Source organism: Bubalus kerabau, chromosome 9, assembly GCF_029407905.1.
Source record: "Bubalus kerabau isolate K-KA32 ecotype Philippines breed swamp buffalo chromosome 9, PCC_UOA_SB_1v2, whole genome shotgun sequence".
In the NCBI taxonomy this organism is placed as follows: domain Eukaryota; kingdom Metazoa; phylum Chordata; class Mammalia; order Artiodactyla; family Bovidae; genus Bubalus; species Bubalus kerabau.
The window spans coordinates 58,258,111-58,285,832 of NC_073632.1; the positions used below are offsets into that span (position 1 = coordinate 58,258,111).

Genomic DNA, 27,722 nt, shown 5'->3' on the forward strand with positions numbered 1-27,722 from the left:
GAAGGGGGCGCGATGTTTTCGAGGTTAACAAAGCTGCGGGGTCAGCTAAGGTCTCCGCTATCTCTCCATCCAGACCAGTCATTTCACCAACGTCCGGTCTCCCTGGAGGCGGAGCCCTTGGAGGCGCTCGGTGAGACCCAAGCTGGGAGTATTGTGGAAGTTTGGGCTAGACTCTGGTGGCCCAAAAATACGGCTCAGGGTGCGCCGAGCAACCCGCCAGTTGGTTCATTTGACCCTGGGGCCCCTCCGTAGTCTGAAAAGTAGTGCCGCGAACTCAACCTTTATGGAATCCAACACACATCCCCTTGAAATAGGATCACGCTGCTAAAGTAAAAATTTTGAGCGCACTCTGTACAGAATACTTAAAGTCTTGGTTTTCTGTTCACTGTGAAGATAAAAATGGGTCAGGCATAGCGCTGGATACTTCAAACGGTAAAGTACAAGAACGTCCAGATATTTGCATTGTGTTCTTTACAAAGTCGAGGTGGTTTTGCCCATAACAAAAATGGCGTCGCAACATGTTAACCTGGTACAGTCATGTGCTCAAAGACCTGGATGGGGGACAGTATGGCTTCAGGTGACTAACGGATGTTATTATTATTCACTTCCGGGTGAGACTGATCGGGCGCCATCTTGTCTTGTTCGTGGAGAAGTAGAAGCATCGAAAGGGTTGGAGAGGTATTACAGGAACGGTGGCGACAGCGGTGTTCCGGAAACAGAGTGGGTAAGTGGTGCTGAACGATTAGGCGTGGGGACTTGCCAGGCCATTACAGCTTTCTTGGTTTCTGTGGCGAAGGTAGCATAACTTAAACACGTAGCCTGCGTACGCTGCTTGGCGCGACCGCTGGAACCTCTTCTCCCTTAAAGCGGTGGCGTCCGCCTGGACTTGATGAATCACGGCGATGCTCCCGGTGAAAAGGAAATGTTCTTATTGAAAGAGAGTGCTCACGAGCTCCCCTTCTAACTACGAGACTTCCCTCTCCGATGAGAAGGGAGTGATTGTTGGGCTCCCGACCGGCCGTTAAGCACTGCGCGTGCGCAGTGGGAACCCTCTTATGGGGAGGGGGTGCAGAGCGGAGGAGGCGGGGGCTAGGCCCTGGACCTTCTGTGTCTCGTAGCTGAGACTACGCAGGCGCAGCCAAGGGCAACTGTGTTCTTTTAAGAACAGTTAGGGCACATAGTCGGACACGACTGAAGCGACTTAGCAGCAGCAGCAGCAGGTTCCTTATAGTTTGTATTATCCTTGTATTTTTAAAGTCAGAGACTATGTCTTAAACTTCGGGAAAGAAAGGTAGCATCCAACATTTCAGTTTCATTATCCTGTAGAGGATACTATTGTCGTCTGAACCTAGCGGGTCCTCGACAGATTCTGATTGTTGGTGGTTAATTCATAGAATAGCAACATAAACTTGGAGTTTCTGGTTGGGGTGCAGCAAGGCAAAGGCAACAAAAACTGTTTTGCAAGCTGTTGTGGGCTGTGGGTAGTGTAAATCTGTTCTTTTAAGGTGTTCTTGAGACTTTAGAACAGTTTTTGATTTACAGAAAAATTGAGCAGGTAGTACAGTTACCATATAAACTACTCCCTCTCCCCAACCCCGCACACACAGTTCCTCCTATTAACTTTAGTATGGTACGTTTGTTACATTGAATGGACCAATATTGGTACATTATTACATAAAGTCCCTAGTTTATTCACATTGCCTAAGTTTAAAACTAATATCCTTTTTCCAGCCCAGGATTCTATTTAGAATATCATATAAATTTAATGGTTATATGTCCTTAGTCTTCTTTGGTTGTGACAGTTTTTTAGGCCTGCTTTGTTTTCTATGGCTTTTACAGGCTGAAAATTCATACAGTGATGTCCTAACTTCAGTGCCTCAAAATATGACTATATTTGGAGATAGGATCTTTAAAGAAGTAAAATGAGGTCATTAACATGGGCCCTACATGTTATAATGAAACTTCCCTCTGTGTACTGCTCTTTTGGAAAAAAAGAGAAAAACTTAGCCTCCAGAACAATGAGAAAATAAATTTCTGTTGTTTGAGTTATCCAGTCTTTGGTACTTTGTTATGGCAACCCTAGCAAAGTAACACAGTGATCTTGACAATTTCTAGGGGTACTGGCCAGATATTTTGTAGGGTGACCTGCTATTGGAATTTGTTGTTTTTCTCATGATAAGACTGGTATTAGGGTTTTTTGAGGAGGAAGATCACAGAGGTTCAGTGCCTTTTTCATCACATTGCATCTAGGCTACATACTATGAACATGACTTACCATGTTGATATTGACCTTGATCATCTGCTTGAGGTAGTGTTTGTCAAATTGCTCTGGAGTATACTCTCCCCTGTCCACTTTCTCCTTTCCATACTGTACTCTTTGGGAGTCCTTTGCACAGTCCATACTTAGGGAGAAGAGAGTTAAGTTCTCCCTCCTTTATGATCTACATAATTTATTTGGAATGCCTCTGCATAGAAGATTTGTCTCTTCCCCTCCAATTTATTTTAATCATTTATTTATGTCAGGATTCATAAATTTTTATGTCATAGTTGTGTTGTAATCCAGTACTACTTTATTTTATTGCCCAAATTATTCCACCTTTGGACATGGGTAGCTCTTTGAGTTGTCTACTCTGCACCTTTGACATCCTCCCATCTTCCCCATCCCTTTTTGAGCATCATCTTACTTCCTGGCACTGCAAGATGCTCCAGGCTCATTTTGTATATTTCTTGCCCCAGTTCTAAGAATCAGCTATTGCTTTACCAATCCCTGATTACTTTCCTTAATTGGAGAACAGTATTAGAACAAAGGCAAGTGTTTTTGTTGCTACTGGGGGTTGTTTCCTTTAGATTTTCTACAATTTTTTTCTTCCAAATTTATTTTTCAATTATCACTTGTTTTTGTTGTCTGTAATCAAAGGATTCAATTCTCCAGTATTTTTTGATTACCTCTCTTGAGTTGCAAGCTACGGAAGTATTTCAGTATATACTAAAATGCATTTTACATCAAGTAGCAAAAAAAGTTACGACATTTCAAATGATTACAAGGTTAACTTTGTTAGTGCCATTTCTAAATAATCTGACTTGATCTAAATATATTCTTTTTGACTTTGAGGTCAGTTACCATGAGTGTAAGACTGAAATGGCAGGGGATAAGAAGGTTGTTGCATTTTGTGGTTTGTGTTTGATATGAGAAACTTCATTATACGCACCAAAGGATGGGTATATTTCTATATTTCTTTGATTTTCCAATTGGTGCATTAAGGGCTTTAAAACAAACACTACAATTTGATTCTCATTCATCTGTAATACAGTCTATAAGATGACTTTTGCAAATATTAATGATTGTCATTTAAACGAGTAATTTTAAGAACCTCATAGCAATGATTGTTCTAGTATAGAGTCATCTAAGAAATAAATAATTTATGGTCATTTCTGCTTGCGTTAGTTTCATAGAGATACTGTACCAAATTTCCGCAGACTGACTTTAAAGCAACAGAAATTTGTTCTTTTACAGTTCTCCAGCCTACAAGTGTTTGACTGAAATTAAAGGTTTTGACAGGGTCATGCATGTGTGTTCAAGAGTCCTCCCTACCAGTCTCCTCCTTTTCTTTCTTCTCTTTCTCTCTGCTCTAGGGGAGGATGTTTTCTTGCCTCTTCCAAGTTTCTGTTGGTTCTCAGCAGTCTTTGGCTTTCCTTGGCTGTAGACAGTTTACTCCAGTCTCTGCTGCTGTGGTCACATGACATTTTCCCAATGTCTGTCTCTCTTTTTTCTTAAGACGCCAGTCATACTGGCTTAGGACCGACTTTAATCCAGTATGACATCATTTTAATATGTTTGCCAAGACCCTATTTCCAAATAAGGCCATGTTCACAGTGAATGGAAGTGGGGGTAGGACTTCAACGTATCTTCTCAGTTCAGTTCAGTCGCTCAGTTGTGTCTGACTCTTTGCGACCCCATGAATCACAGCATGCCAGGCCTCCCTGTCCATCACCAACTCCTGGAGTTTACCCAGACTCATGTCCATCGAGTCAGTGATGCCATCCAGCCATCTCATCCTCTGTCGTACCCTTCTCCTCCTGCCCCCAATCCCTCCCAGCATCAGGGTCCTTTCCAATGAGTCAACTCTTCTCATGAGGTGGCCAAAGTATTGGAGTTTCAGCTTCAGCATCAGTCCTTCCAATGAACACCCAGGACTGATCTCCTTTAGGATGGACTGGCTGGATCTTCTTGCAGTCTAAGGGACTCTCAAGAGTCTTCTCCAACACCACAGTTCCAAAGCATCAATTCTTTGGCGCTCAGCTTTCTTTTAGTCCAACTCTCATATCCATACATGACTACTGGAAAAACCATAGCCTTGACTAGACCTTTGTTGGCAAAGTACTGTCTCTGCTTTTGAATATGCTGTCTAGGTTGGTCATAACTTTCCTTCCAAGGAATAACATATCTTCTAGCAGAACACAATTCAGTCCATAACACTGGGCATATCCATAAACTAGATTTTTGTAGCTGTGTGTGATAATGTGCATGATCTGATGCAAACCATGGTTGTTGATCTTTCTGGTCTTTCCAAATCCCAGTTGTTTCCAAGGAAATAGCAGTTAATTTAATCCTGTGAAGGGAAAGTCTTGCAGCCCAGCTCATCAAGGATCACATTTCTCTAAACTTGAGAAATTGAGCTTATGGATCTTTAAAATTAAAGCTAAGCGAAGAATGAATAGATAGAAATTGATTTTTGATGTTACAAAGTCAGAGATGTAGTACTAGAATGTCATCCTCATCAATGAATATTAATATATTTACTTGATAATAAATATCAGTGACTGAGTAAAATATTTTACCACTAAATATGGGCAAAGCACTTTGGAGAATTCAAAATAATTATAAGATATTTCCTATGCCCTCAAGATTCTTGAGTCAAGGTAAAACTCATAAAAATTTTGATGCTCAGCTTCTTGGTTCTTTGTATCTTAAAAAATCTGTAGTAGCTTTGTTTTTTAAGATGCACCCTCATAATTAAATAATTCAAAGAATACAGAAAGAAAATTAAAAAATTAACTGATATCTGTTTTCCCTCTCCAGAGCTTACCAGTTTTAAGAACTTTTTGGTAATTTAGGAATTTTCTATACTAAATTGCATTCTTAAAAAAAAACAACAAAAAAACTTTGAGTGGCATCATCATTGATCCTGTATCATAATTTTTTCCCCTATACAGTTCATAATACAATTTGTACATCAATGCATGTCAGCATATAAAAATCTGCCTTATTCATTTTAATGGCTAAATAGCAGTCCACTGTATGGTTACCACTCTTAACTCACCTATTGCCTTTTGAGTGTTACTGAAAGCAGATGTTCACTGTTACAGACACGCTACAGGTTTTTGAGTTAGATGGTGAGTGTACTCATCCATGGTTCCAAGTCCCTGAAGTGGGATTGCTGGCTCAAAGGGATGAGCATTTAAAATTGTGATAAAATACTCTACTGTTAACTTGCCTTCCAAAAAGACTGAAACTTTGGTGTTCTACCAGCATTCTTGTTCAACATTCATTTTCTGTAGCCAAGTAAAGTTTCTCAACTGCAGGTTTAACTGAAGCATTTTATTATTGTTGTTGTTCAGTCACTCAGTCATGTCCGACTCTTTGTGACCCCATGGACTGAAGCATGCTAGGCTTTCCTGTCCTTCACCATCTCTTGGAGCTTGCTCAAACTCATGTCCATTGAGTTGGTGATGCTTTCCAACCATCTCGTCTTCTGTCATCCCCTTCTCCTGCCTTCGATCTTTCCCAGCATCAAGGTCTTTTCTAATGAGTCAGCTCTTCACATCAGGTGGCCAAAGTATTGGAGCTTTAGCATCAGTCATTCCAATGACTATTCAGGATTGATTTCCTTTAGGATTGACTAGTTTGATCTCCTTGCAGTCCAAGGGACCCTCAAGAGTCTTCTCCAAAAACACCACAGTTCAGAAGCATCAATTCTTCAGCACTCAGCTTTCGTTATATATAGTCTAACTCTCACGTCTGTGCATGACTACTGGAAAAACCATAGCTTTGGCTATACGGACCTTTGCTGGCAAAGTAATGTCTCTGCTTTTTAATATGCTGCCTAGGTTTGTCATAGCTTTCCTTCCAAGGAGCAAGTGTCTTTCAATTTCATGGCAACACTCACCATCTCCAGTGATTTTGGAACAGAAGAAAATAAGGTCTCTCACTGTTTCCATTTTTTCCTCATGTATTTTCCATGAAGTGATTGGACCAGAGGCCATGATCTTCGTTTTTTGAATGTTGAGTTTTAAGCCAGCTTTTTTTCTCTCCTATTTCAATTTCATCAGGAGGCTCTTTAGTTCCTCTTCACTTTCTGCCATAATGGTGGTATCATCTGCATATCTGAGTTTATTGACATTTCTCCCCACAATCTTGAGTCCAGCTTGTGCTTCATCCAGCCTGGGATTTTGCATGATGTACTCTGCACATAAGTTAAATAAACAGGGTGACAAGATACAGCCTTGATGTACTCCTTTCCCAATTTGGAACCAGTCCGTTGTTCCTTGTCTGATTCTAACTTGTTTCTTGATCTGTATACAGAATTCTCAGGAGGCAGGTAAGGTGGTCTGGTATTCCCATCTCTTCAAGAATTTTTCCACAGTTTGTTGTGATCCATACAATCAAAGGCTTTAGCGTAGTCAGTGAAGCAGAAGTAGATGTTTTTATACTGCTTTTGTCACAATTTCACATTGTTTCCATATTTTTCTCAGCCTAAGTGTATCAAACACTGTATTTGAATAATAGCTTTTACAAAAACTTGGGAGGGAACAAAGCTTTGGAAAGTATAGTAAAAATAGAAATGATTGGTTTTAACAAACAGAAATGGTACAAATCATTTTTGAAAATATGCACATAAAATCTGTTTATAGGAAAACTTGAAAAATTTTGCTTTTGTTTTGTTTTAATAAAAGCTTCAGCTTATGATATTGTGAGAAATGGGAGCAAAAAGTACCCCCCCCCCACCACCAAAGATAAAATGAAATCTGGATAACTCATAGATTGCTTTAAGGTAAGAAAATGGAATTGAGTAGAAATGAATTGGCTTGATCACCCCTCCCTGTCCCCAGTTGTAAACTTGAGTGCTATCAAAAACATTGTGATAAAGTCTTGGTGGTGATATTAACTACTACTAATTGAAGCTTTTTGTGCCCAGTTTTTATATATTTCCCACTTAATCTTCACAATAACCCTATGAGGTAGACATTTATTATGTCTACCATTTTAGAGTTGAGAAAACCAAGGATTAAAGAATAGTTAATTTCCCCATATTCACACAGCTCATGAGTGGTATAGATAGGCATCATCAGCTTGTGTTCTGAAGTCTAGGTGACAAGTGATAATCAGAAAACTTAAAAAGCGGAATTGAAAAAATTGGCCGTGACAACCATTAAACATGCGTAAGTAAAAGAAACTGTTTTTAGAGTGGTTTCCAGAAAAGTAAATGTGTGTATTGGCAATGATGATAGTCAACATACATCACTGATATGTTAAAGTGATTTTATTATTTGCACATCTATTTGCAACCCCAGCAGACACTGCTGCTGCTGCTGCTACTAAGTCGCTTCAGTCGTGTCTGACTCTGTGCGACCCCATAGACGGTAGCCCACCAGGCTCCCCCGTCCCTGGGATTCTCCAGGCAAGAACACTGGAGTGGGTTGCCATTTCCTTCTCCAGTGCATGGAAGTGAGAAGTGAAAGTGAAGTCGCTTAGTCGTGTCCGACTCTTAGCAACCCCATGGACTGCAGCCCACCAGGCTCCTCCATCCGTGGGATTTTCCAGGCAAGAGTACTGAAGTGGGGTGCCAATGCCTTCTCCACAGCAGGCACTATATAGAGCTTATTATAGTCCTTGCAATGTATGAGTTTACAACCTACCACAGAAAAATCTATGCATTAACTCTGATGTGCTGTTAGAGCTTTGTAAAACATAGCAAGCTGTGCTTAAACACCAGCCTTTTGGTTCTCATGTATGTTAAGTCAACAATTTCCTTATCATTAACAGGGTAAACAATAAAAGTAAACACAGGGAAAGAAGAACCTATAGACTTATTTATTCATTTGTTGTTTAGTGACTGCAGGGTCATAGGCTTTAGGACAGCAAGAAGATGTCTGGAACCTTTGGAAGGTCTATCAGCTTTAAAAAGGTATTACTATAATGGGAAGAAGATGAAACTATTTGAAGGACAAATTGTTCTCACCTTGCTGATGTAATTTTTAAACTTAGAATTCCATGGAAGACTGAATTTATTACCTTATTTGTATCATTAAGTTCATATCAGATAGACGAGGTCTTTTAAAATGTTCCTTTTTTTTCTTGGCATATATGACAGTTGCAGCTTTCATTCCAATCCCAAAGGATGACAATGCCAAAATGTTCAAACTGCCATACAGCTGCACTCATTTCACATGCTAGCAAGGTTCTGCTCGTAATCCTTCAAGCTAGGCTTCAGCAATATGTGAACAGAACTTCCAGATGTACAAGGTGAATTTAGAAGAGGCAGAGGAAACAGAGATCAAATTGCCAACATCCATTGGATTGTAGAAAAAGCAAGAGAATTCCAGAAAAATACCTACTTCTGCTTCATTGACTACACTAAAGCCTTCGACTGTGTGGATCACAACAAACTGGAAAATTCTTCAAGAGATAGGAATACCAGACCACCTGACCTGTCTCCTGAGAAACCTGGAGGCAAGTCAAGAAGCAACAGTTAGAACTGGACAAGGAACAACAGACTCGTTCCAAATTGGGAAAGGAGTACGTCAAGGCTGTATCTTGGCATCCTGCTTGTTTAACTTGTATGCAAAATGCATCATGTGAAATGCTGGGCTGGGTGAAGCACAAGCTGGAATCAGGATTGCCAGGAGAAATATCAACAACCTCAGATATGCAGATGAAACCACCTTATGGCAGAAAGTGAAGAGGAACTAAAGAGCCTCTTGATGAAAGTGAAATAGTAGAGGGAAAAAGCTGGCTTAAAATTCAACATTCAGAAAACGAAGAGCATGGCCTCCAGTCCCATCACTTCATGGAAAATAGATGGGGAAAAATTTGAAACAGTGACAGATTTTGTTTTCTTGGGCTCCAGAATCACTGCAGACAATGACTGTAGCCAAGCAATTGAAAGATGCTTGCTCCTTGGAAGGAAAGCTATGGCAAACTTAGTGTTTTAAAAAGCACTTTGCGGACAAAGGGCCATATAGTCAAAGCTGTGGTTTTTCCAGTAGTAATGTATGGATGTGAGAGTTGGGGCATAAAGAAGGCTGAGTGCCAAAGAATTGATGCTTTCGAGTTGTGGCACTGGAGAAGACTCTTAAGAGTCCCTTGGACAGCAAGGAGATCAAACCAGTCAATCCTAAAGGAAATCAACCCTGAATAGTCATTGGAAGGACTGATGCTGAGGCTGAAGCTCCAATCCTTTGGCCACCTGATGGAAAGAGCCAACTGGTTGGAAAAGACTCTGATGCTGGGAAAGATTGAGGGCAAAGAGGAGAAGGGGGCGACAGAGAATGAGATAATTGGATAGTATCACTGACTCAATGTATGTGAATTTGAGCAAAGTGTGGAAAATAGTGAAGCACAGGGAAGCCTAGCCTGCTGCAGCCTATGGGATGGAAAAGAGCCAGACACGACTTAGTGACTGAACAACAACGAATGACAGTTCCTAAATTGCTTGACATGTTTTATATTGTTAGTGAGTTGTTCAAGTAAATAAAGAAATTTTGAAAGAAAAATGTTTTAAAAGCTTTGCTTTCTCATTTTTGATGTACTGGTTTCCTTTAAATTTACAATGGTAAATCTTTTCTCATAAAATTAATGGAAGAAAAAGTTTCACATTAATTTGGAGATGATCACACTTTTGTGTTGCATCTCTAGAATTTTTATTAATTCTAATAGTTGTTTATTATTTAAGTGCAAACATTCACTTTTTTTTTTTTTTTCCAGGGCATAAGTAATCTTGCTGCTATGCTTCCAAGCTGTAGTTCTGAATCATCCTAAATTTTAAACAGAAGGTGAACCTCTGAGGTTAGTCAAAATAGCAGTTGGTGTTTCTTCTGGCTGTTCCTCTATTTATTTGTTTCCTTTTAGCTAAAGTTATTTAAAGTTTTCAAGAGTGCTAATGAGTCATTAGCTTTTAAAGAACTTTAAAGGTATAGTTGGAAAAGAGGAGATTGGAAGAAAGATCAGAAAAAGAAGCTTGGAATTGATACCGGTCCAGTTATTGGCCTCAAGTGCAGTACTATTTCGTGCCTGTTTTGCCTTATTCTAATAACACCATTATAATAGAACATGTAATACAATTAGAAGACAAGTAAGTGCACTTGACTCATAAGTAAATAAGGTATAACAAAGGAATGCATCTTCCCTAATTCAGTGTTCAACTGAGAGGTCAGGATCTGCCACTAATAGAAGTATTTAACATTCTGAGAATGCAGCAAAGACTAGTTGCAAGTTCTAAAAGCCTGGATTGTAATAGCCCATTGTTGTATTTAAGTTGGTGTCTATTGCTTCCATAATATCTGGCTTTCATACTTTTTGTGATCCTGCAATACTAAGAAATAGTTTTGTTCTTAGAATAGAGGAAAGGGTCTGAAAGGATGCATTTTGTAAACATTTATTTAATGCCTGCTATATGCCAAAGCCCTGGGGTACAAAAATGAAGAAACACCTGCCTACTATGTGTGTCATTGATTCTTGAACAGGGTTGTATATCTGAGTTGGAGAAAGTATAAAAATGACTTGTAGGCGTTTAAAACTTTTTGCTGTGAAAGTTTTCAAGCTAGTTTATAGTTGACTAAACTGTCCCCATACCCATCACCTAGATTTAATAGTTATTAACATTTGTCTTTTCCTCCTACTTTTCCATCTTAATTATATATTAAGAAACCTGGTCTTGGGGGGTTCCAGGTGACCTAGTGGTTAGGATTCTAGGCTACATTGGTTCAGTCCCTGGTCAGGGAACTGAGATCCCGCAAGCTGCGTGATGTGGCCAAAAAAAAAAAAAAAGAAACCTTGTATTGTGGGCTATCTCTCTCACCTTGTAGATTTGTCTGATTGTTTCTTTTGATACTGTTTGGCCAATACCTTTGTCCCATTGTAATTCCTTCACACTGGAAAGTGAAAGTCGCTCAGTTGTGTCCAACTCTTTGCAACCCCAATGGACTATACAGTCCATGGAATCTCTAGGCCAGAATACTGGAGTGGGTAGCCTTTTCCTTCTTCAGGGGATCTTCCCAACACAGGAATTGAACCCAGGTCTTCCACATTCCAGGGTTGGGAAGATCCCCTGGAGGAGGGAAAGGCTACCCACTCCAATATTTTGGGCTTCCCTTGTGGCTCATCTGGTAAAGAATCCGCCTGCAATGTGGGAGACCTGGGTTCGATTCCTGGGTTGGAAAGATCCCCTGGAGAAGGGAAAGGCTACCCACTCCAGTATTCTGGCCTGAAGAATTCCATGGACTGCATAGGCCATGGGGTCACAAAGAGTCAGACACAACTGAGTGACTTTCACTTTCGCACTGCAAGTGAGAGCCAAAAGCTCAGTTGGATTCAGGTAAACATTTTTGGTGAAAATAGTAATTATAGGGACATAATATTGTGTCTCCTAAAACATTTAATAATTTGTAGGGGTGATATTTTGGTAACCTTTGAATTTTTGATTTCCCATAAACTTTTCTTCTAAGATTGTGTGAATTAGCTGTTTTTATTAGGTTTGACAATATGACAGTTTTCTAAATCTATTCTACCTTCTGCGCCCATGATTTTCTTTCATTAACTAGAGCTATTTGATTACCCTCTTCAGTAAGTCTTGGATTATGGGAGGCTAAATAGAAAATTTTTTTCTTATAATCTTCAAAATAATTACATTCCACAGGTTTATATGAAATTTTACATTAAATTAGAATTAGAAAAAATTAGAAAATTAGATTTTTCCCCCTTTGAGAAGTTGATTAGAGCTATGCTTTCCTCCAAACTCTTGACACCAGCATTAACATGAAATTTTCTATTCTTGCTTGCTAACCAAAAAATTCCGTTTGCTTCTGGCAACCTTTTGAGCAGAATTTTAGAGCTCTGATGACATAAATAAAATCATATATTAATTTCTGATGTGTGAGCTTTTTTAACATTAACACTCATTCTCTCTTTTTTAAACTATTTTTTTGAAGACAGAAAAACAGATATATTTTAAAAGTCAGGATGTGGGATCAAGGAGGACAACCTTGGCAGCAGTGGCCTTTGAACCAACAACAATGGATGCAGTCATTCCAGCACCAGCAGGATCCAAGTAAGGAAACAAATTGAATTTTGGGAAGTGGAGTAGGGAAGTATATAGAAATGGGTGGAAGATAGGCACAAGGATTAAGGGAGGTAGAATTGAGATTGGTTTATTGGATCATTTTATGGTTGAATTTTAATTTTTTCTCTTGAATAATCTTACCTAGGATATATAGCAAGGAGTGGATTTCCCTTTGGAATATTGCTTCAAAGGGTAGAAAGTTTTGTATAGATTTTATATTTCTAAAACTGATTTAGTTCTTGTTTTCTGAAGAAAGTCTTTCTTAAATGTGTTGCTTAAGTTAATCATATTTCTGCTGTTAATTCTGAGTCTTAAGATTCTATGTAGATCATAATCAACTGATGGTATACTATATAATTTTAAAACCTCTCTTTAATATGGAGTGTCTCAAGCTTACATAAATGCATAAAAGGGTATAGGGATCCCCCATTTATTACTGAGTTCTACTGCTGCTACTACTGAGTTCTAACAGTGGTTAATTCATAGCCAATTTTGCTTAATTGGTATGACCCCGTCTACTGCCCTGTGTTTACTGAGTTAATGCTTTCCTATTTCTTTTTTTTTAATAGCTACATATCATTCTGTTACAGGACTGTACTGTAATAAATCCACTTTTAGATGATTGATTGTCTGACTTGACTTTTTGAAGACATTCCCCTAATTTTGTACACATACCATTATTACTTGTCCAATTATTTTCTTAGGAAAAAAAGCTAAGAAATAGGTTTGATAGCTCACAGTTGTGCATTTAAAGTTTTAGATATACATTACCAAGTTTAACTTTACCTTTGTCAAAATGTATGAGAATATTTAATCTTAGCTAAACTGAGATGTAAAAACCTGTGTCTTAGTCTACATTGTTTACTTTATTAATACTGTTAGATCTTAAAATGTTAACTATAGTTTTTTTTATGATTTTTAAACCTTTTATTATGAAATAATTATAAATTTATAGGAAGTTGCAAAGGGATTACAGGGAATCTCAAGTAGTCTTTATCTTGAGTGGTTACATTTTACATGTTTATGTTATAACACGAAAACCAGGAAATGGACATGGGTAGTACCACGTGTATGTACAGTTCCAGTCACTTTAATCACATGAGTAAAAGCTATAGATTTTTGATGGAGATAGAGGAAACAATGAATTTTGAATAAAAATGAGTAAGAAGTTGTTGAGATATATTTTGACTAGAGAAAGGAGTTAAAGATGCTAAACAGAAGTAGCTAGCTATACTCACCTGAGGTATATAGGATCCAGTGTAGACCTAAATGGGACCTGTCTGAGAAAGAGTGAGTTTAATCATTTGTTCTTATAGTGATTTTTTAAAAAGAGAGTTTTTAAAAATTCAATGAACTAAGGTACAGGGAATACATTTTCTTATGAGTAATACTAGAAATTGGTTATTTTGTAAAGTCCTTTTCTGAATGTCTTAAGTCATTTATTTTGTAACCTGCATATGCATTATTTTTAAGCATTTTTTCCACTATAACATTCTATAATATTTAAAATCTCTAGTAAGGATTAACTGAAATGCTTGTTTTGCATAGAAGCACATTCTTTTAGCTCCTACATTCTGAATGTCAAATTCTGCTATGTTAAATTTTGTTAGGCCAGATTGACTGGGCTGCATTGGCTCAAGCTTGGATTGCCCAAAGAGAAGCTTCAGGACAGCAAAGCATGGTAGAACAACCACCAGGAATGATGCCAAATGGACAGGATATGTCTACAATGGAGTCTGGTCCAAATAATCATGGGAATTTCCAAGGGGATTCAAACTTTAACAGAATGTGGCAACCAGGTTTGTTGTTTATGTTTTCCAAATTTTAGGACTCAATTTTAAAATAAAATGAGGATTAAAATTAAATTGTTTAATTTGCTTAGTTTTATGACTTCTTGAAATGAATGCTTCTTGAAGACTAGGCAGTTTCAGTTAGATTTGACCTTGAAATTTTATGGTTAAAATTATTCTGTACTCATTCTCCTAGCATTGTGGCACTCAGTTTGATTCTTTTCTTGGTTCTTCATTCCTAGGCTGACAGGGGCTGGGAACACTGGAAACCTCACTTGGCATCTAGGGAAGAGAGCATTCTATGTCTCTCTGTTGCAACCTCTGGCCTTTCAGCAGCAGCACTGGCAGAGCAAAACATGTCTAATCTCTAATTAAAGAAAAATTGTGTCATTTTGTGACAGATTAGTCTGTCAAATATACTCTGCCCCTACCATCTGCTCATTTTTCTCTTTTTTTTCAGATAGTAAAGATCTTCCATAAGTTTTTATCTGTATATTTTTTTTTGTTTGTTTGCTTTTTTTACTTTATAGTGTGATCTAAGTTCCTTGATGCTAGTTCAGTTCTGACTTGTGTTATTTTTAACAGTCACTTTAAATTATTTATAGACAAATCTTACATTTGAGTATGCTAACAGTGAAGTCATAGCTCCATTTTCTTACTAATACTTATTGTTTCTCAGTGTGAGAATGGAAAACTCAAGAAGTAATCCTCTGATATCACTTTAAAAATAATAATGAATATTCTAATCTTTAATATTGAGAGAGAGTTCATTTCTAGTTTTCTTGAGTGTGTGCCAAATTTTCCCACATTTGAAAATGTTTTGGTTCCTAAGTTCATCGAAGATTGATCTTGGCATTCTCATTCCCCAACTTTACTGTGCTGGCTTTGTGTCCCAGGCAAGTGATTTAAAAACCTCTATGTGCCTCAGTTTCCCCTCCTGAAATTGGCGAAAATAGTACCTGATTTCTCCCTACCTCACAGGGATGTTGTGAGGATAAATGTGTTCATGGAAGAAAGAACTTATATAAAAATCTGAAGGTATTATTTTTATGGTATTGTTACCGAACACAAATAGAAAAATTGAACAAAAATTTGCTTTGGATTTTGTTATGTTCATTAAAAGTAATTTGGGGTATTTGGTTTCCATTTGTTTAGAATATAAATTAGAGTAGTAGTTAGCGCGTTTGAATTATTTATTAGATTCATTGCTTATTTTTAAGATATACAAAAGGAATTTGACCAAGAAGTCATAGATTTTTTAATCTGTTTCTTTACTGAAAAATCTAGCTTTCTTGAGATCTTAAAAATTTGTGTTGATTTTGTTATAACTCCCTGTTGAATGTTTTTATGCCTGAATCCTAAATAGAATGGGGAATGCATCAGCAGCCCCCACACCCCCCTCCAGATCAGCCATGGATGCCACCAACACCAGGCCCAATGGACATTGTTCCTCCTTCCGAAGACAGCAACAGTCAGGACAGTGGGGAATTTGCCCCTGACAACAGGCATATATTTAACCAGAACAATCACAACTTTGGTGGACCACCCGATAATTTTGCAGTGGGGCCAGTGAACCAGTTTGACTATCAGGTGAAAGATATTTTGTTGCTTTAATATTGTAGATGTGCACGTAATCCATTCTTTGGAAGTGTCTCATCAAGAGTATCTAAGATATGCGTTTCACTTTTCAGTCACAGATAAGCACGTATGTGTCAAAAAAGTTACTAGTTTTTGAGTATTAAAATCATTAGGTTTTTGTTTTCTGGTTTTTGATTTGCTTAGGAAAATGGTATAAAGGACTGTTAGGGAAAAAATTGGATAAAATGAGAAATGTGTAAGTGCAATAGCTATATGATGTTTTGTTTTCTAATTTATAATTTCAAGATGGTACCTTTAAATATTAAATAAAGTTTAGAAAATGCACAGTAGTTGAATATATTATTTATCAAAAGTAGATTATGGTTAAGACATGAATAAAATACATGAAGAACATAGATCATCTTCCTAAATGCAATTCCTTCTGCTGTGTAGAGTAAGACTTTTTCTAGTGTTGTCATTTTTTTTTTCCCATTCTAACATGACATGTTAATGGAATTGTACATACTTCCTTTGTAGCATCTGATTCATTCCTAGGGACATAGAACTCTATGGGGAATAGTGTCATGTGGGGTTTTATTTTCTCTAATCACTTTGCCAGAGTCTACCCTAAATTACAGTGCTAGGTGTTATTGTGAAATAATTGATTGCCATTTGTTATCTTTAAGCTATCATTTAAAATTTTGGGAAAAAACCCATATGTTGTTTCACGAATTATATGGATAATGGGCATAAACGTGAACAATATTAACCTTGAGACAGTACTCCCTTATTCATACATACTTAGATACCTTTTGTATAAGAATATTTGATATACAGATATGACAGCTTTTGTTTGTTTTGAAAAAATGTAGTCATGGGGAGCTTCTCCTCACACAACATTTGCTCATAGATCCCCATGCTAACAAGATAAAAAGCTCTGTTGGCATCTGGCTGAGAAAAGCCTCTGAAAATGGCAAAATTGCAACAATAAAAAAATTAATAGAATGATTCAGTAGCTTTTATCTTTGATTAAAATAGTTATTTCTTGCAAAATTATAGAAATAACAAGTTCATAATTAGTAAGTTGTAATTGATATAAATTTTTTTTCCTGTAATTTTCTAGTTACAGAAAAAGTGACATTTATTTGATTTCTTGGTAGTGGAAGTAGTAGTTGATAAATGGATTCAGAATGAAAAAGCTCATATTAATTTATATCCTTTTCTATACTTCTTGAATGTAGTATATTAAAAGCTGGATTTTATATGGCTCTTTGATTTACATAGGCAGAAAATCTTTATCTTTCTTAAGAAAAGTAAGCCTAGGTTCTTAGGGCTACAGAAATATCGGTGGATATTAGAACCATGGAAATCTTGGATTTGCTGCACACATGGATTTCTACTGTCCCAGTTCATAACACGCGTGTGTCCCAGAGAGTATATTGTATTAATGTGAAGAAAAATAAACTGCAATACTCTTTCAGCATGGGGCTGCTTTTGGTCCACCGCAAGGTGGATTTCATCCTCCTTATTGGCAACCAGGACCTCCAGGACCTCCGGCGCCTCCCCAGAATCGAAGAGAAAGACCATCGTCATTCAGGGATCGGCAGCGTTCACCTATTGCACTTCCTGTGAAGCAGGAGCCGCCACAAATTGGTAGCTATTTAAGTTTAGGGAACCACAATTGGCATGATTTCTTGATGATGTAAAAAGGATGCTTTGTTTTCTTAAATTGTTCTAATACTCTTATATGTTAGGAATTGATACTTTAAAGTCCTATCATTTTATAGTCATAAATCTTAAAATTATAAAAAAGATCCTAACTAAAATACTTAGTTTTCAATAATTTTCTTTAAATCTTTTGTTATAAAATTTATCATAACCATAACATGTTGATATTTCTTTGATGTTGATAGATACATTTTGCCAATATATGATCAGTTCCCCCTTCTAAAACCATTCTCCCTTTATGGACTCTTTCCACTCTCAGTTCATTGGATATACTGCTGTCAGATTGATTTCTTTGATTTATTTCATTCACTTTCCACAGTATTTTGGCAAAAAAAAAAAATTTTTAAATAACATAATAGAACTATTTTATGCCATCAGGAAGTTACATATATATCTGGAAATCCAAATCCAGCACTTAATGGACATTTAAGTCTTTGTTTTTTTAATCACAAAGTAGACATTTTATTAATAGAAAGATTCTAACTTTTTTAACTTAAGGAATAATACTCAAATGAATTCTTAAAGTGAAGGCTTATGGTTTTGTAATTCTTTCAATATTTTAGGAAACCGCATAGTTTAACAGTTGGCTCTGAATTAGCCCACATCACTACTTACTGTCTTTATAAACTGGAACACAACACTTAATCTCTTTGAGCATCAGTTGCATCACTTAAAAAAGATGAAGTGCTCTTGTAGGGCTTTTGTAGGAGTGAGATGATGGACTCTCCCAGTGCCCTGGCACATTATAAGTGTTAAAGCCATATTTACTTTTGCTATTTAAAGTGATGATTTTAAAGAAAAGCATAATGTTTAGTGAATTGTTTTTATTACCACTGCCTTGCTAGAGAATGATAGTATTTTCCACAAGCACTTAAAGGGCACCAACATGTTTTTTTTTTAACCTACAAGGATTATAGAAATTTAAGAATAAAGAACTCATGCATTTATGATTTTTACCTAACTGACACGAATATTTTGTCCCATGTGAAACAGATGCAGTAAAACGCAGGACTCTTCCAGCTTGGATTCGAGAAGGTCTTGAAAAAATGGAACGTGAAAAGCAGAAGAAGTTGGAGAAAGAAAGAATGGAGCAACAACGTTCACAATTGTCCAAAAAAGAAAAGAAGGCCACAGATGATGCTGAAGGAGGAGATGGCCCTCGTTTACCTCAGAGAAGTAAATTTGTAAGTAGACATTCTTGATCTGAAACTCCTTGTGACATCTATGTGAAAAAGTTAACTGACTATCTGATTTAATTCGTTTGGTATGATAATCTCTAGGTCCATCCATGTTACTGTAAATGGCATTATTTCATTCCTTTTTATAGCTGAGTAATATTCCTTTGTATGTATATATGTATATACACACACACACCACATCTTTATCCATTCATCTGTCAATGGACCTTTAGGTTGCTTCCACATATTGGGTATTGTAGATGGTTTCCACAGTGGCTGTACCAGTTTACCATTTACAAATACCATATATCATTTGTATGTGGAAATGATATATGAAATAAAAGAATACATATGGAGAATTTAAAAAGATACAAATGAACTTACTTATAAAACAGAATAGACTCACAGACATAGAAAACAAACTTATGTTTACCAAAGGGAAAAGATAGAGGGAGGGATAAATTGGGAATTTGGGATTAACAGATGTACACTACTATATATAAAATTAAAAAACAAAGACCTATTGTGTAGCACAGAAACTGTGTTCAGTATCAATAACCTATAATGGAAAAGAATCTGAAAAAAAAAATGTCTACTAAAGAACTTGCTGTATGCCTGAAACATTGTAAATCAAATATATTTCAATTTTAAAAAGTTTATCAAAATAAATAGGTATTAATTTAGTCTTTGAAAAAGTGCTGGAGTAGTATTCTTGAGATTAACTTTCAGTTAAGTATATTGGAGTTTATTTTTATATATGTGTTACTGAGGGTAGTAAGGAGAAAAGAGGGCAGCAAATATATAAATGTTTCATTTCAGAGAGAAATTACTCAGATGCTAGATAACGGGTTTTATCTTGACAAACAAATCTCTGTTCCTTTATTGTAGTACAGTGAACTCCCCAGTGATGGCCTATAAAACAGCTATACTTACACTCGAGGATATAATAACTTAGTTTTTGATACTGAAAGTTTTAGGTACTGAAAGTAACATAAGGTTTTAACTCTTTAAATCTCTATCAGTTAGATGGCATGAATGGCTTGAGAATTTTTTTGTTTTTAGCAGCAATATGCTTCTAGCTAGTATTACAGCCACAGCAGTGGCCAGTGTGCAATTCAGGAAATGATTCTTCCTCCCAAGGCCATTTTTTTCCTTCAGAAGTAAGTTTCAAGGACAGCCAGTTACTGTTGGCTCAGCTGGTAAAAAATCCACCTGCAATGCGGGAGACCTGGGTTTGATCCCTGGGTTGGAAAGATCGCCTAGAGAAGGGAAAGACTACCCACTCCAGTGTTCTGGCCTAGAGAATTCCATGGACTGTTATAGTCCTTGGGGTCGCAAAGAGTCGGACACGACTGAGCGACTTTCACTTCACTTCAAGCAGGTACTGGCTTTGCTTCAACTCCATGAGTGCCATAAGCTACTTTTTTTTTTTAACAAAACAACGATACCAAAGATGTGATTTTGTTCTGGGTGTTATGCAGATAAGAAACAACAGGCTGCCACTTTTAAAATTTATCTTTAAAAAGAAAAAAAAAATTTTTTAATCTCTACATTAAATAGTAGATTTCCCAGTTTGATTTTTTTTTTAAGTGTCCCCCCCAAAAAAAATCTCAAAACTGGAGATTGTCCTCCCTTTTCTCCCAGATGCTTTAGACTTGTTTTTACGTGTAGTCTTCCTTTGGTTCGAATAGTCTTTCCATAGTATTTTTTAGGTGATCACTTTGGCTTTTACTTAGTAGGATTATTAAGAGTGACTGTGGAGTATTTCTTTGCCTAAAGAAGAATCTACCTTTTAAGGTGTGCCATCTGAATACTGAAAACCTAACACTATACAGAGACAAAACTGGTATTTCCTCTATCTGAAGTAAGCCTCATTTCTTGCTTATCTGTCCATTATGTAGCTAAAAAAAAAAAGCAAATTTCAGTAATCAGTTTAGATCTGGAAACTGACTTTAGTTTTTTTTAATTTTTTTAAGTCACATGATTTTAGGTAAAAAGCTTAAATTTACAGCTATAAAAGTTATACTGAGTATATGACTGTGGCCCATTTATCCAAAATTCTACATACCACTCATCTCAGGACCATTAATATAATGTATATTAATTAAATCAATCTCTGGGCATGATGTGCTTCTAGTTATTTATCTTAGGAAAACTTAACTAAGGGAAAAAATTGAAATTGATTCTCACAAGCCACCTTGTAATCTTGTATTTCCTCTCTTTAAATTACCAAATGAGATCTGTAGCACAAAAGTGTTATTTAGAAATTTCATTTTTCTGTATCTGTTTCATAGACTTTAATTTGGGGTTTTAAAATAGAATATTTAAGATAATTATTTTAGGACATAAACATGAATTTGGGTGGCCCAAAAAGTGCTGTTCCTTTTTTTTAGGATAGTGATGAGGAAGATGAAGACACTGAAAATGTTGAGGCTGCAAGCAGTGGAAAAGTCACCAGAAGTCCATCTCCAGTTCCTCAAGAAGAGCAAAGTGAACCAGAGATGACTGAAGAAGAGAAAGAGTATCAAATGGTAGAATGTTAAATTTCTTACCTTTACCATGTACAGGCTTAAAAAAATTTTATTTGAGATATAATGACATTCAGCATTATATTATAGGATTTATCTTGTTAATAATTTAAAAAAATTTTTGGTTGGCTATCTTAAACTTGAGAACTTGTAAAACAGTTATAAGATGTATATTTGCTGGGCAGTAGTGTCTGCAAAATCCAAGTAACTCATAATATATGAAATCACAGCTTATAAAGCAGTTATTAAGCACATTTTCTAATATCGACAGCTTGATTAAATAGTGTTTTATTAATACTACATGAGACCCACCTGGTGGGTCAGATGCTAACGAATCTGCCTGCAATGTAGGAGACCTAGGTTCGATCCTTGGGTTGAGAAGATCACCTGGAGGGGAGGGCATAGCAACTTACTCCAGTATTCTTGCCTGGAAAATCCCCATGGATAGAGGAGCCTGGTGGGCTACAGTCCATGGATGGGGTCACAGAGAGTCAGACATGACTGAGTGACTAAGCACAACATTATTTTCTAAAGTGTGTTTTTTGTATACTGTAGAAGATTAAAAGAATGTATAGAAAAATAAATTTAGGAAGCTCTAGGTTTAACACAGTTAAAGATGTTTCATTGAAAGATTTCACAGCCTTCAATGTCTAAAATGTGTACTGTACATTTCTGAGATTGGGTATATAATATGCTGTGTTTCTCATGTTGGTTGGTCAGTGATCTTTGGAATGTCCTTAGATGATGCTGATTCGGTATACTCTTATTTTAGTAGATGAGTAATCTGGACCCCAGAGAGGTCCACATTTGAAGCAGCTGTTGGTAGCCAAACAAGTGCTAGAATGCAGCTCTTATTTCAAGTCTATTGTATGCTATATGATGGTAATAAAGAAAAACAGGATTTCATTTCACAAAATGCAGTAATTGCCATTTCCTTATTTTCTTTGTTTTTTCCCCTTAGATTTTACTTTGAGCTGAGGGTTAATGTAAATTCCAAAGTGACATAAGAAACTAGTATTGTGGTGCTTACTAATAATATTATTAAGTGAAAGGATAGTCCTCTCAACTTAAAACACTTCTGGAAACTTTTATTAATAGGGACTTAAAAAAAAATGTTTTGTCTCCAGAATTAGAATTCAGTGTTTCTGCTTTACAGATAAATTCTTATATATATTTTAATCCATATGATTTAAAATGTTTTTAAAGTTCTGATAATTTACAATAATTTTCAAGATACTCTGTTCCTTAGAATAGCTAATCTGATCTTTAAAAATGTTTTATAAAATGGCTTTGCCTTTTAATTTTTTGAAAATTTCAAACTGTGTTAGTAACTGTAATAATTAGGAATAAAAAACAAACGTATAAAATATCCTTCCTTAGATGTTGCTGACAAAAATGCTTCTGACTGAAATTCTACTAGATGTCACAGATGAAGAAATTTATTACATAGCCAAAGATGCACACCGGAAAGCAACGAAAGGTATATTGTGGGTGTTCTTGGTTTTCTTTTTCTGGGGCTCTTTGGTTTTGGTGGCTACTCTGGACTTTTTTGTTGTCCTTGTTGAATTACTAGCAGATTATGGATCCTCTTGCATGTTCTAACTCTTTGGGAAATATTAGATTTGTAGACACCATATTAAAACTATACATATATTTTTGTTTTATGCAGCCTACCTAAGCACAAATTAGCAATTTTGCTATTGTTCTATAACATGTACTGTGGAAAATTCTTGATGTTCAATTTCACCTGATTTTTTTTTTTTTTCTTTTTACTATATAGATACCATGGTATTAGGTGTATGATTTCTAACGCATTTAGTTTGACTACTGAATTATGAACCTTCAGAATTTTCACAGTTACCACTTGTAATTCTTACAGAAGCAAGTAATATGTCCCACCCCCCATAATTTTAGTAACACTTAAAAAGTATATTGAAAGAAAATTTTAGTTATGGTCCATACCTCAAAAATAAAAATACCAGTGTATTGGTCAACATTTTCCCTCATTATCAACCAGTTTCAGCTCACATCAGAGTTATAGTTTCAAGGCCAGACATACTACTGGTTTAAAATGAATGTTATGTTTTTAATGTTTCTTCTCTCCCCAAAAAGCAGCAATAGTAGTAGATTTAACAATACCGTAGACTCTCATGACTATGAAATCGTGGCTATTTGTGTTAACATGTTGTTCCTGTTGTTGATGTGATACAAAGCTCCTGCAAAACAGCTGGCACAGTCCAGTGCACTGGCTTCCCTCACTGGACTCGGTAAGTATTCTCCTTACTTGTGAGAGGGCCTTAAAGGGAAAATCACACTTACCTTGTCTCTCTACATGTTCTGTTTAGAAACTGTACTGGGCCTACTCAGTGTATAAAATTTAGGTCTTAGGGTTATATCAGTCTCTAAAAGGTTTGCCTTTTTTTTTTTTTTTTTTAAAACTAAAGCATTCACAGTGAGATTATTACAAATGTGGTGACTAATTCATAGTTTATTAGTTGTAATAGTACATAATTTAGCCATGATAGCATTTAAGCTCACTTTCATAATTACTGAATACGTGCCTTAGGGAAGAACCTATCCATAAATGCTTTTAAGGACCTTTATTTAGATTGTATTGTAGCAAGTCAAGTTTTACCATAGAGGAAAGGGTTTATCTTAGAGCGTGATAGTAGTGCTGTTCATAATTTGCCATTTGCATGATACAGTATCAAGTGTATAAAAGCTTGAACTTGCCTTTTCCGAATCTGCATTTCAAATTAATATTTGTGAGGATCAGAAGAAATGGGTAAAACCAAATGCCCATATGATTTTGTTATGACTACTATCTAGATCACTTCAGGGTGGGGAGCAGTTATATAGCACCTTGCCATTTCTGTACCATTGACAATTACAGTATTCTAATATTGTTAGGAAAAAAAAATATTTAGCATCCCTTGGATTTTTGAACTTTGAACAATGGAAGAGTTAATTTTAGAAATATTTTCAGGATCATCATAAATTTGTGTAAGGTAGTTTGAATTGATTATGCTTTAGTAAGGCTTTGTTACTGCCCTTTTAAATAGTTTTGTTGGTTAGCAGGGACAATAAGACAGTCATTTTCAAGATTCCCTATGGTGAGCAATATATGAAATATTCTTGAAAGAATAAGATATTAAGTATCAGTTTTCTTGAGGATTCTGTATACTCCTTAAGCATTGTAATTTATACTCCTCCCCACCCCGAATAAGCATATTCTTCCAAGAAAAGGCAATGAAAAAAGAAATGAGCTTTCTTCTCGGACCTTAAAAAGTTTTTAGTGCATAGAATAATGTTTACATGTGATAGACTGGGCTTTATGCACACAGGTGGACTGGGTGGTTATGGATCAGGAGACAGTGAAGATGAGAGGAGCAACCGAGGTTCTGAATCATCTGACACTGATGATGAGGAATTACGGCATCGAATCCGGCAAAAACAGGAAGCTTTTTGGAGAAAAGAAAAAGAACAGCAGCTGTTACATGATAAACAGATGGAAGGTATATCTTTTAGACTCACTTAGTGTTTGTACAGTCCAGTTTGTATTTCTTTTTATTATTTTTTAATGAACCTAAAAATAACAGGATAGAATCAAAGCTAAATTATAAATACTATGTGATATAATTGAAACTAAGGTTTTTGACTCATTTTCAATTTTTATCAAACTTAAAAGTCAAAATTAATTATATTATTCAAAGGATGTAGTTTATAAAAATTAAATTTTTTTTGTTTTGGGAGACATTAATTCTATTGACTGTAAGTTAAACTATTTGGTATCTTTTTATTTCTCATTGAAGTTCCTAAAATGAAAAGACTTTTGAAAGGAATACATTATAAACTATTGAAGAGTAATTTGTAGCTAACATATTTAAGGACAGTAGAGGACTTTTTAGAATTTAGTTGAGCTTCCCTGGTGGCTCAGAGGGTCTGCCTGCAATGTGGGAGACCCAGGTTCAATCCCCAGGTCAGGATGATCCCCTGGAGAAGGAAACGGCAACCCACTCCAGTATTCTTGTCTGGAAAATTTCATGGACAGAGGAGCCTGGTAAGCTACAGTCCATGGAATCGCAAAGAGTCACACACAACTCAGCAACTTCACTGTAGAATTTAATTATGTAAAATGCTATACATGTGTACAGCTCTTAGTTTATATAATGATACTAGGAATAGTGAAAGAATATTTACATAGACTTTATTGTTTGAAAAATCTTACTGGACAATTTCAGAAGTAATTATTGAGCTAATAACAAAAAACTTCCTATAAATTACTAATTTACCTTCAGGTTGCTTTACTGTGTAAGAGGGAAATATTTTCTTACCTGCTTTACTGTACCTCTGCACTTTGGTGCTCCATTGTTGTACTGTCCAGACAGGTAACTAACTGCATGTAGCTACTGAGCATTTCAGATGGAGCCAGCTTAAACTGAAATGTGCTGTAGGTATAAAATACACACTAGACTTCAAAGACTTTACAATACACAAAAAAAGAGCAGAATATTTCGATTTTCTTTTTAACTCATTGGATGTTGAAATGATATTTTTTATATATTGGGTTAATAAAATATGAAAATTAATTTCAAACCTGTTTCTTTTTAGTAGCTGTTAAAAAACTGTTTAGTAGCTGTTAAAAAACCCTGAATTGCTTACTGCATTTTATTTCTGTTGAACAGTGCTGCTCTATTTTTATAGTCTTATAGCTTGAAATTTGCTAGTATGGAAGTTTTTTCATTGTATGTTTGCCCGTCTTACTATTTTTGTCTTTTTCTGTTTCAGAAGAAAAGCAACAATCAGAAAGGGTTACAAAAGAGATGAATGAATTTATCCATAAAGAGCAAAATAGTTTATCACTACTAGAAGCAAGAGAAGCAGATGGTGATGTGGTTAATGAAAAGAAAAGAACTTCCAATGAAACTACGTCAGTTTTAGAACCAAAAAGAGAACATAAAGAAAAAGAGAAACAAGGAAGGAGTAGATCAGGAAGTTCTAGTAGTGGTAGTTCCAGTAGCAATAGCCGAAGTAGTAGTACTAGTAGTTCTGTCTCTAGCTCTTCATACAGTTCTAGCTCAGGTAGTAGTCGCACTTCTTCCCGATCTTCTTCTCCTAAAAGAAAAAAGAGACATAGTAGGAGTAGATCTCCAACAATTAAAGCTAGGCGTAGTAGGAGTAGAAGTTACTCTCGCAGAATTAAAATAGAGAGCAATAGGGCTAGAGTAAAGATTAGAGATAGGAGGAGATCTAACAGAAATAGCATTGAAAGAGAAAGACGAAGAAATCGAAGTCCTTCCAGAGAGAGACGTAGAAGTAGAAGTCGCTCAAGGGATAGGCGAACCAATAGGTCCAGTCGTAGTAGGAGTCGAGATAGACGTAAAATTGATGATCAACGTGGAAGTCTTAGTGGAAGCAGTCATAAGCATAAAGGTGAGGTTAAAGAACAAGAGAGGAGAAAGGAGAGGAGTCGAAGTATAGATAAAGATAGGAAAAAGAAAGACAAAGAAAGGGAACGTGAACAGGATAAAAGAAAAGAGAAACAAAAAAGGGAAGAAAAAGACTTTAAGTTCAGTAGTCAGGATGATAGGTTAAAAAGGAAACGAGAAAGTGAAAGAACGTTCTCTAGGAGTGGTTCTATATCTGTTAAAATCATAAGACATGATTCTAGACAGGATAGTAAGAAAAGCACTACCAAAGATAGTAAAAAACATTCAGGCTCTGATTCTAGTGGAAGGAGCAGTTCTGAATCTCCAGGAAGTAGCAAAGAAAAGAAGGTTAAGAAGCCTAAACATAGTCGATCGCGATCCATGGAGAAATCTCAAAGGTCTGGTAAGAAGGCAAGCCGCAAACACAAGTCTAAGTCCCGATCAAGGTAGTATACTTTTTAAAGTATTTTGTCTGATTTAAAAAAAAAAAAAATTTGACTGAATTTATTCAAAGTTGAAAGTGTCCTTTCTCTCTCTCTCTTTAATAAACTCAGTTTGGTACTTGATAAATGATCATAATCATAAGTAATTTTAGAAATCCTATATAATAATATTTATTTGAAAATTGCAGATTCTTTAGTATAAAATACATTTTTATTTTTAAATTTTATCTTTTCCCTTTCTTTTTTTCAGATCAACAACCCCTCCCCGTCGTAAACGCTGAGGAATGATGTGGCAAGAATGCCATGATGTTTAAAAAATTCCATGAGTTTTAAGGGCTTGTCTCATTATAGAGGCATATTGTGGCTGTGTAGGTGAAACCAGAATTTTTTTTTTTAATCTGTAAATAGGTGTACTTTTTTCAAATGCTGCTCCAAGTTACTTAATAGGATTTCTTTCTATTACATTTTTTTCAAAAAATAGTGCATAATAAGACTATAAACATGCCATTCTCTTTCAGCTGTAATGTTCTTAAAATTATTCTTGAATGTACTGTGATGTCAATAAAGCTCTTTAGTTCATTTTTGTTAAACTCTTGCACCTTAATTTTATGATTTTAGTCTAAGGAACGTACTTTTATAAAAAGGCAGCTGGAATTTTGTATAACAGGTTTTAAAGGTACTTCCTCTCATCTCCCCCAAAGAAAATGGTT

At 36.0% G+C, this 27,722-nt stretch overlaps 1 protein-coding gene across 3 annotated transcripts; it reads left to right on the forward strand.

Moving 5' to 3' along the window:
- Positions 1–485: 485 nt before the first annotated feature.
- PNISR (PNN interacting serine and arginine rich protein) lies at positions 486–27,602 on the forward strand. Of its 3 annotated transcripts, none has more exons than XM_055535415.1 (13): positions 486–724; positions 9,986–10,066; positions 12,212–12,326; positions 13,949–14,137; positions 15,495–15,718; positions 17,188–17,359; positions 18,428–18,618; positions 21,006–21,143; positions 22,521–22,620; positions 23,354–23,407; positions 24,485–24,655; positions 25,929–27,015; positions 27,263–27,602. In XM_055535415.1, the coding sequence occupies exons 3-13, from the start codon at positions 12,239–12,241 to the stop codon at positions 27,291–27,293; spliced, it is 2,445 nt and encodes an 814-aa protein (XP_055391390.1). In that variant the 5' UTR covers positions 486–724; positions 9,986–10,066; positions 12,212–12,238; the 3' UTR covers positions 27,294–27,602. The 3 variants fall into 3 exon arrangements, with proteins under 3 accessions (XP_055391390.1, XP_055391388.1, XP_055391391.1); XM_055535413.1 differs by having other exon boundaries at positions 490–724; positions 12,208–12,326; XM_055535416.1 differs by lacking the exons at positions 17,188–17,359; positions 18,428–18,618; positions 21,006–21,143; ... (3 more) ...; positions 25,929–27,015; positions 27,263–27,602 and having other exon boundaries at positions 570–724; positions 12,208–12,326; positions 14,371–15,561.
- Positions 27,603–27,722: the final 120 nt, after the last annotated feature.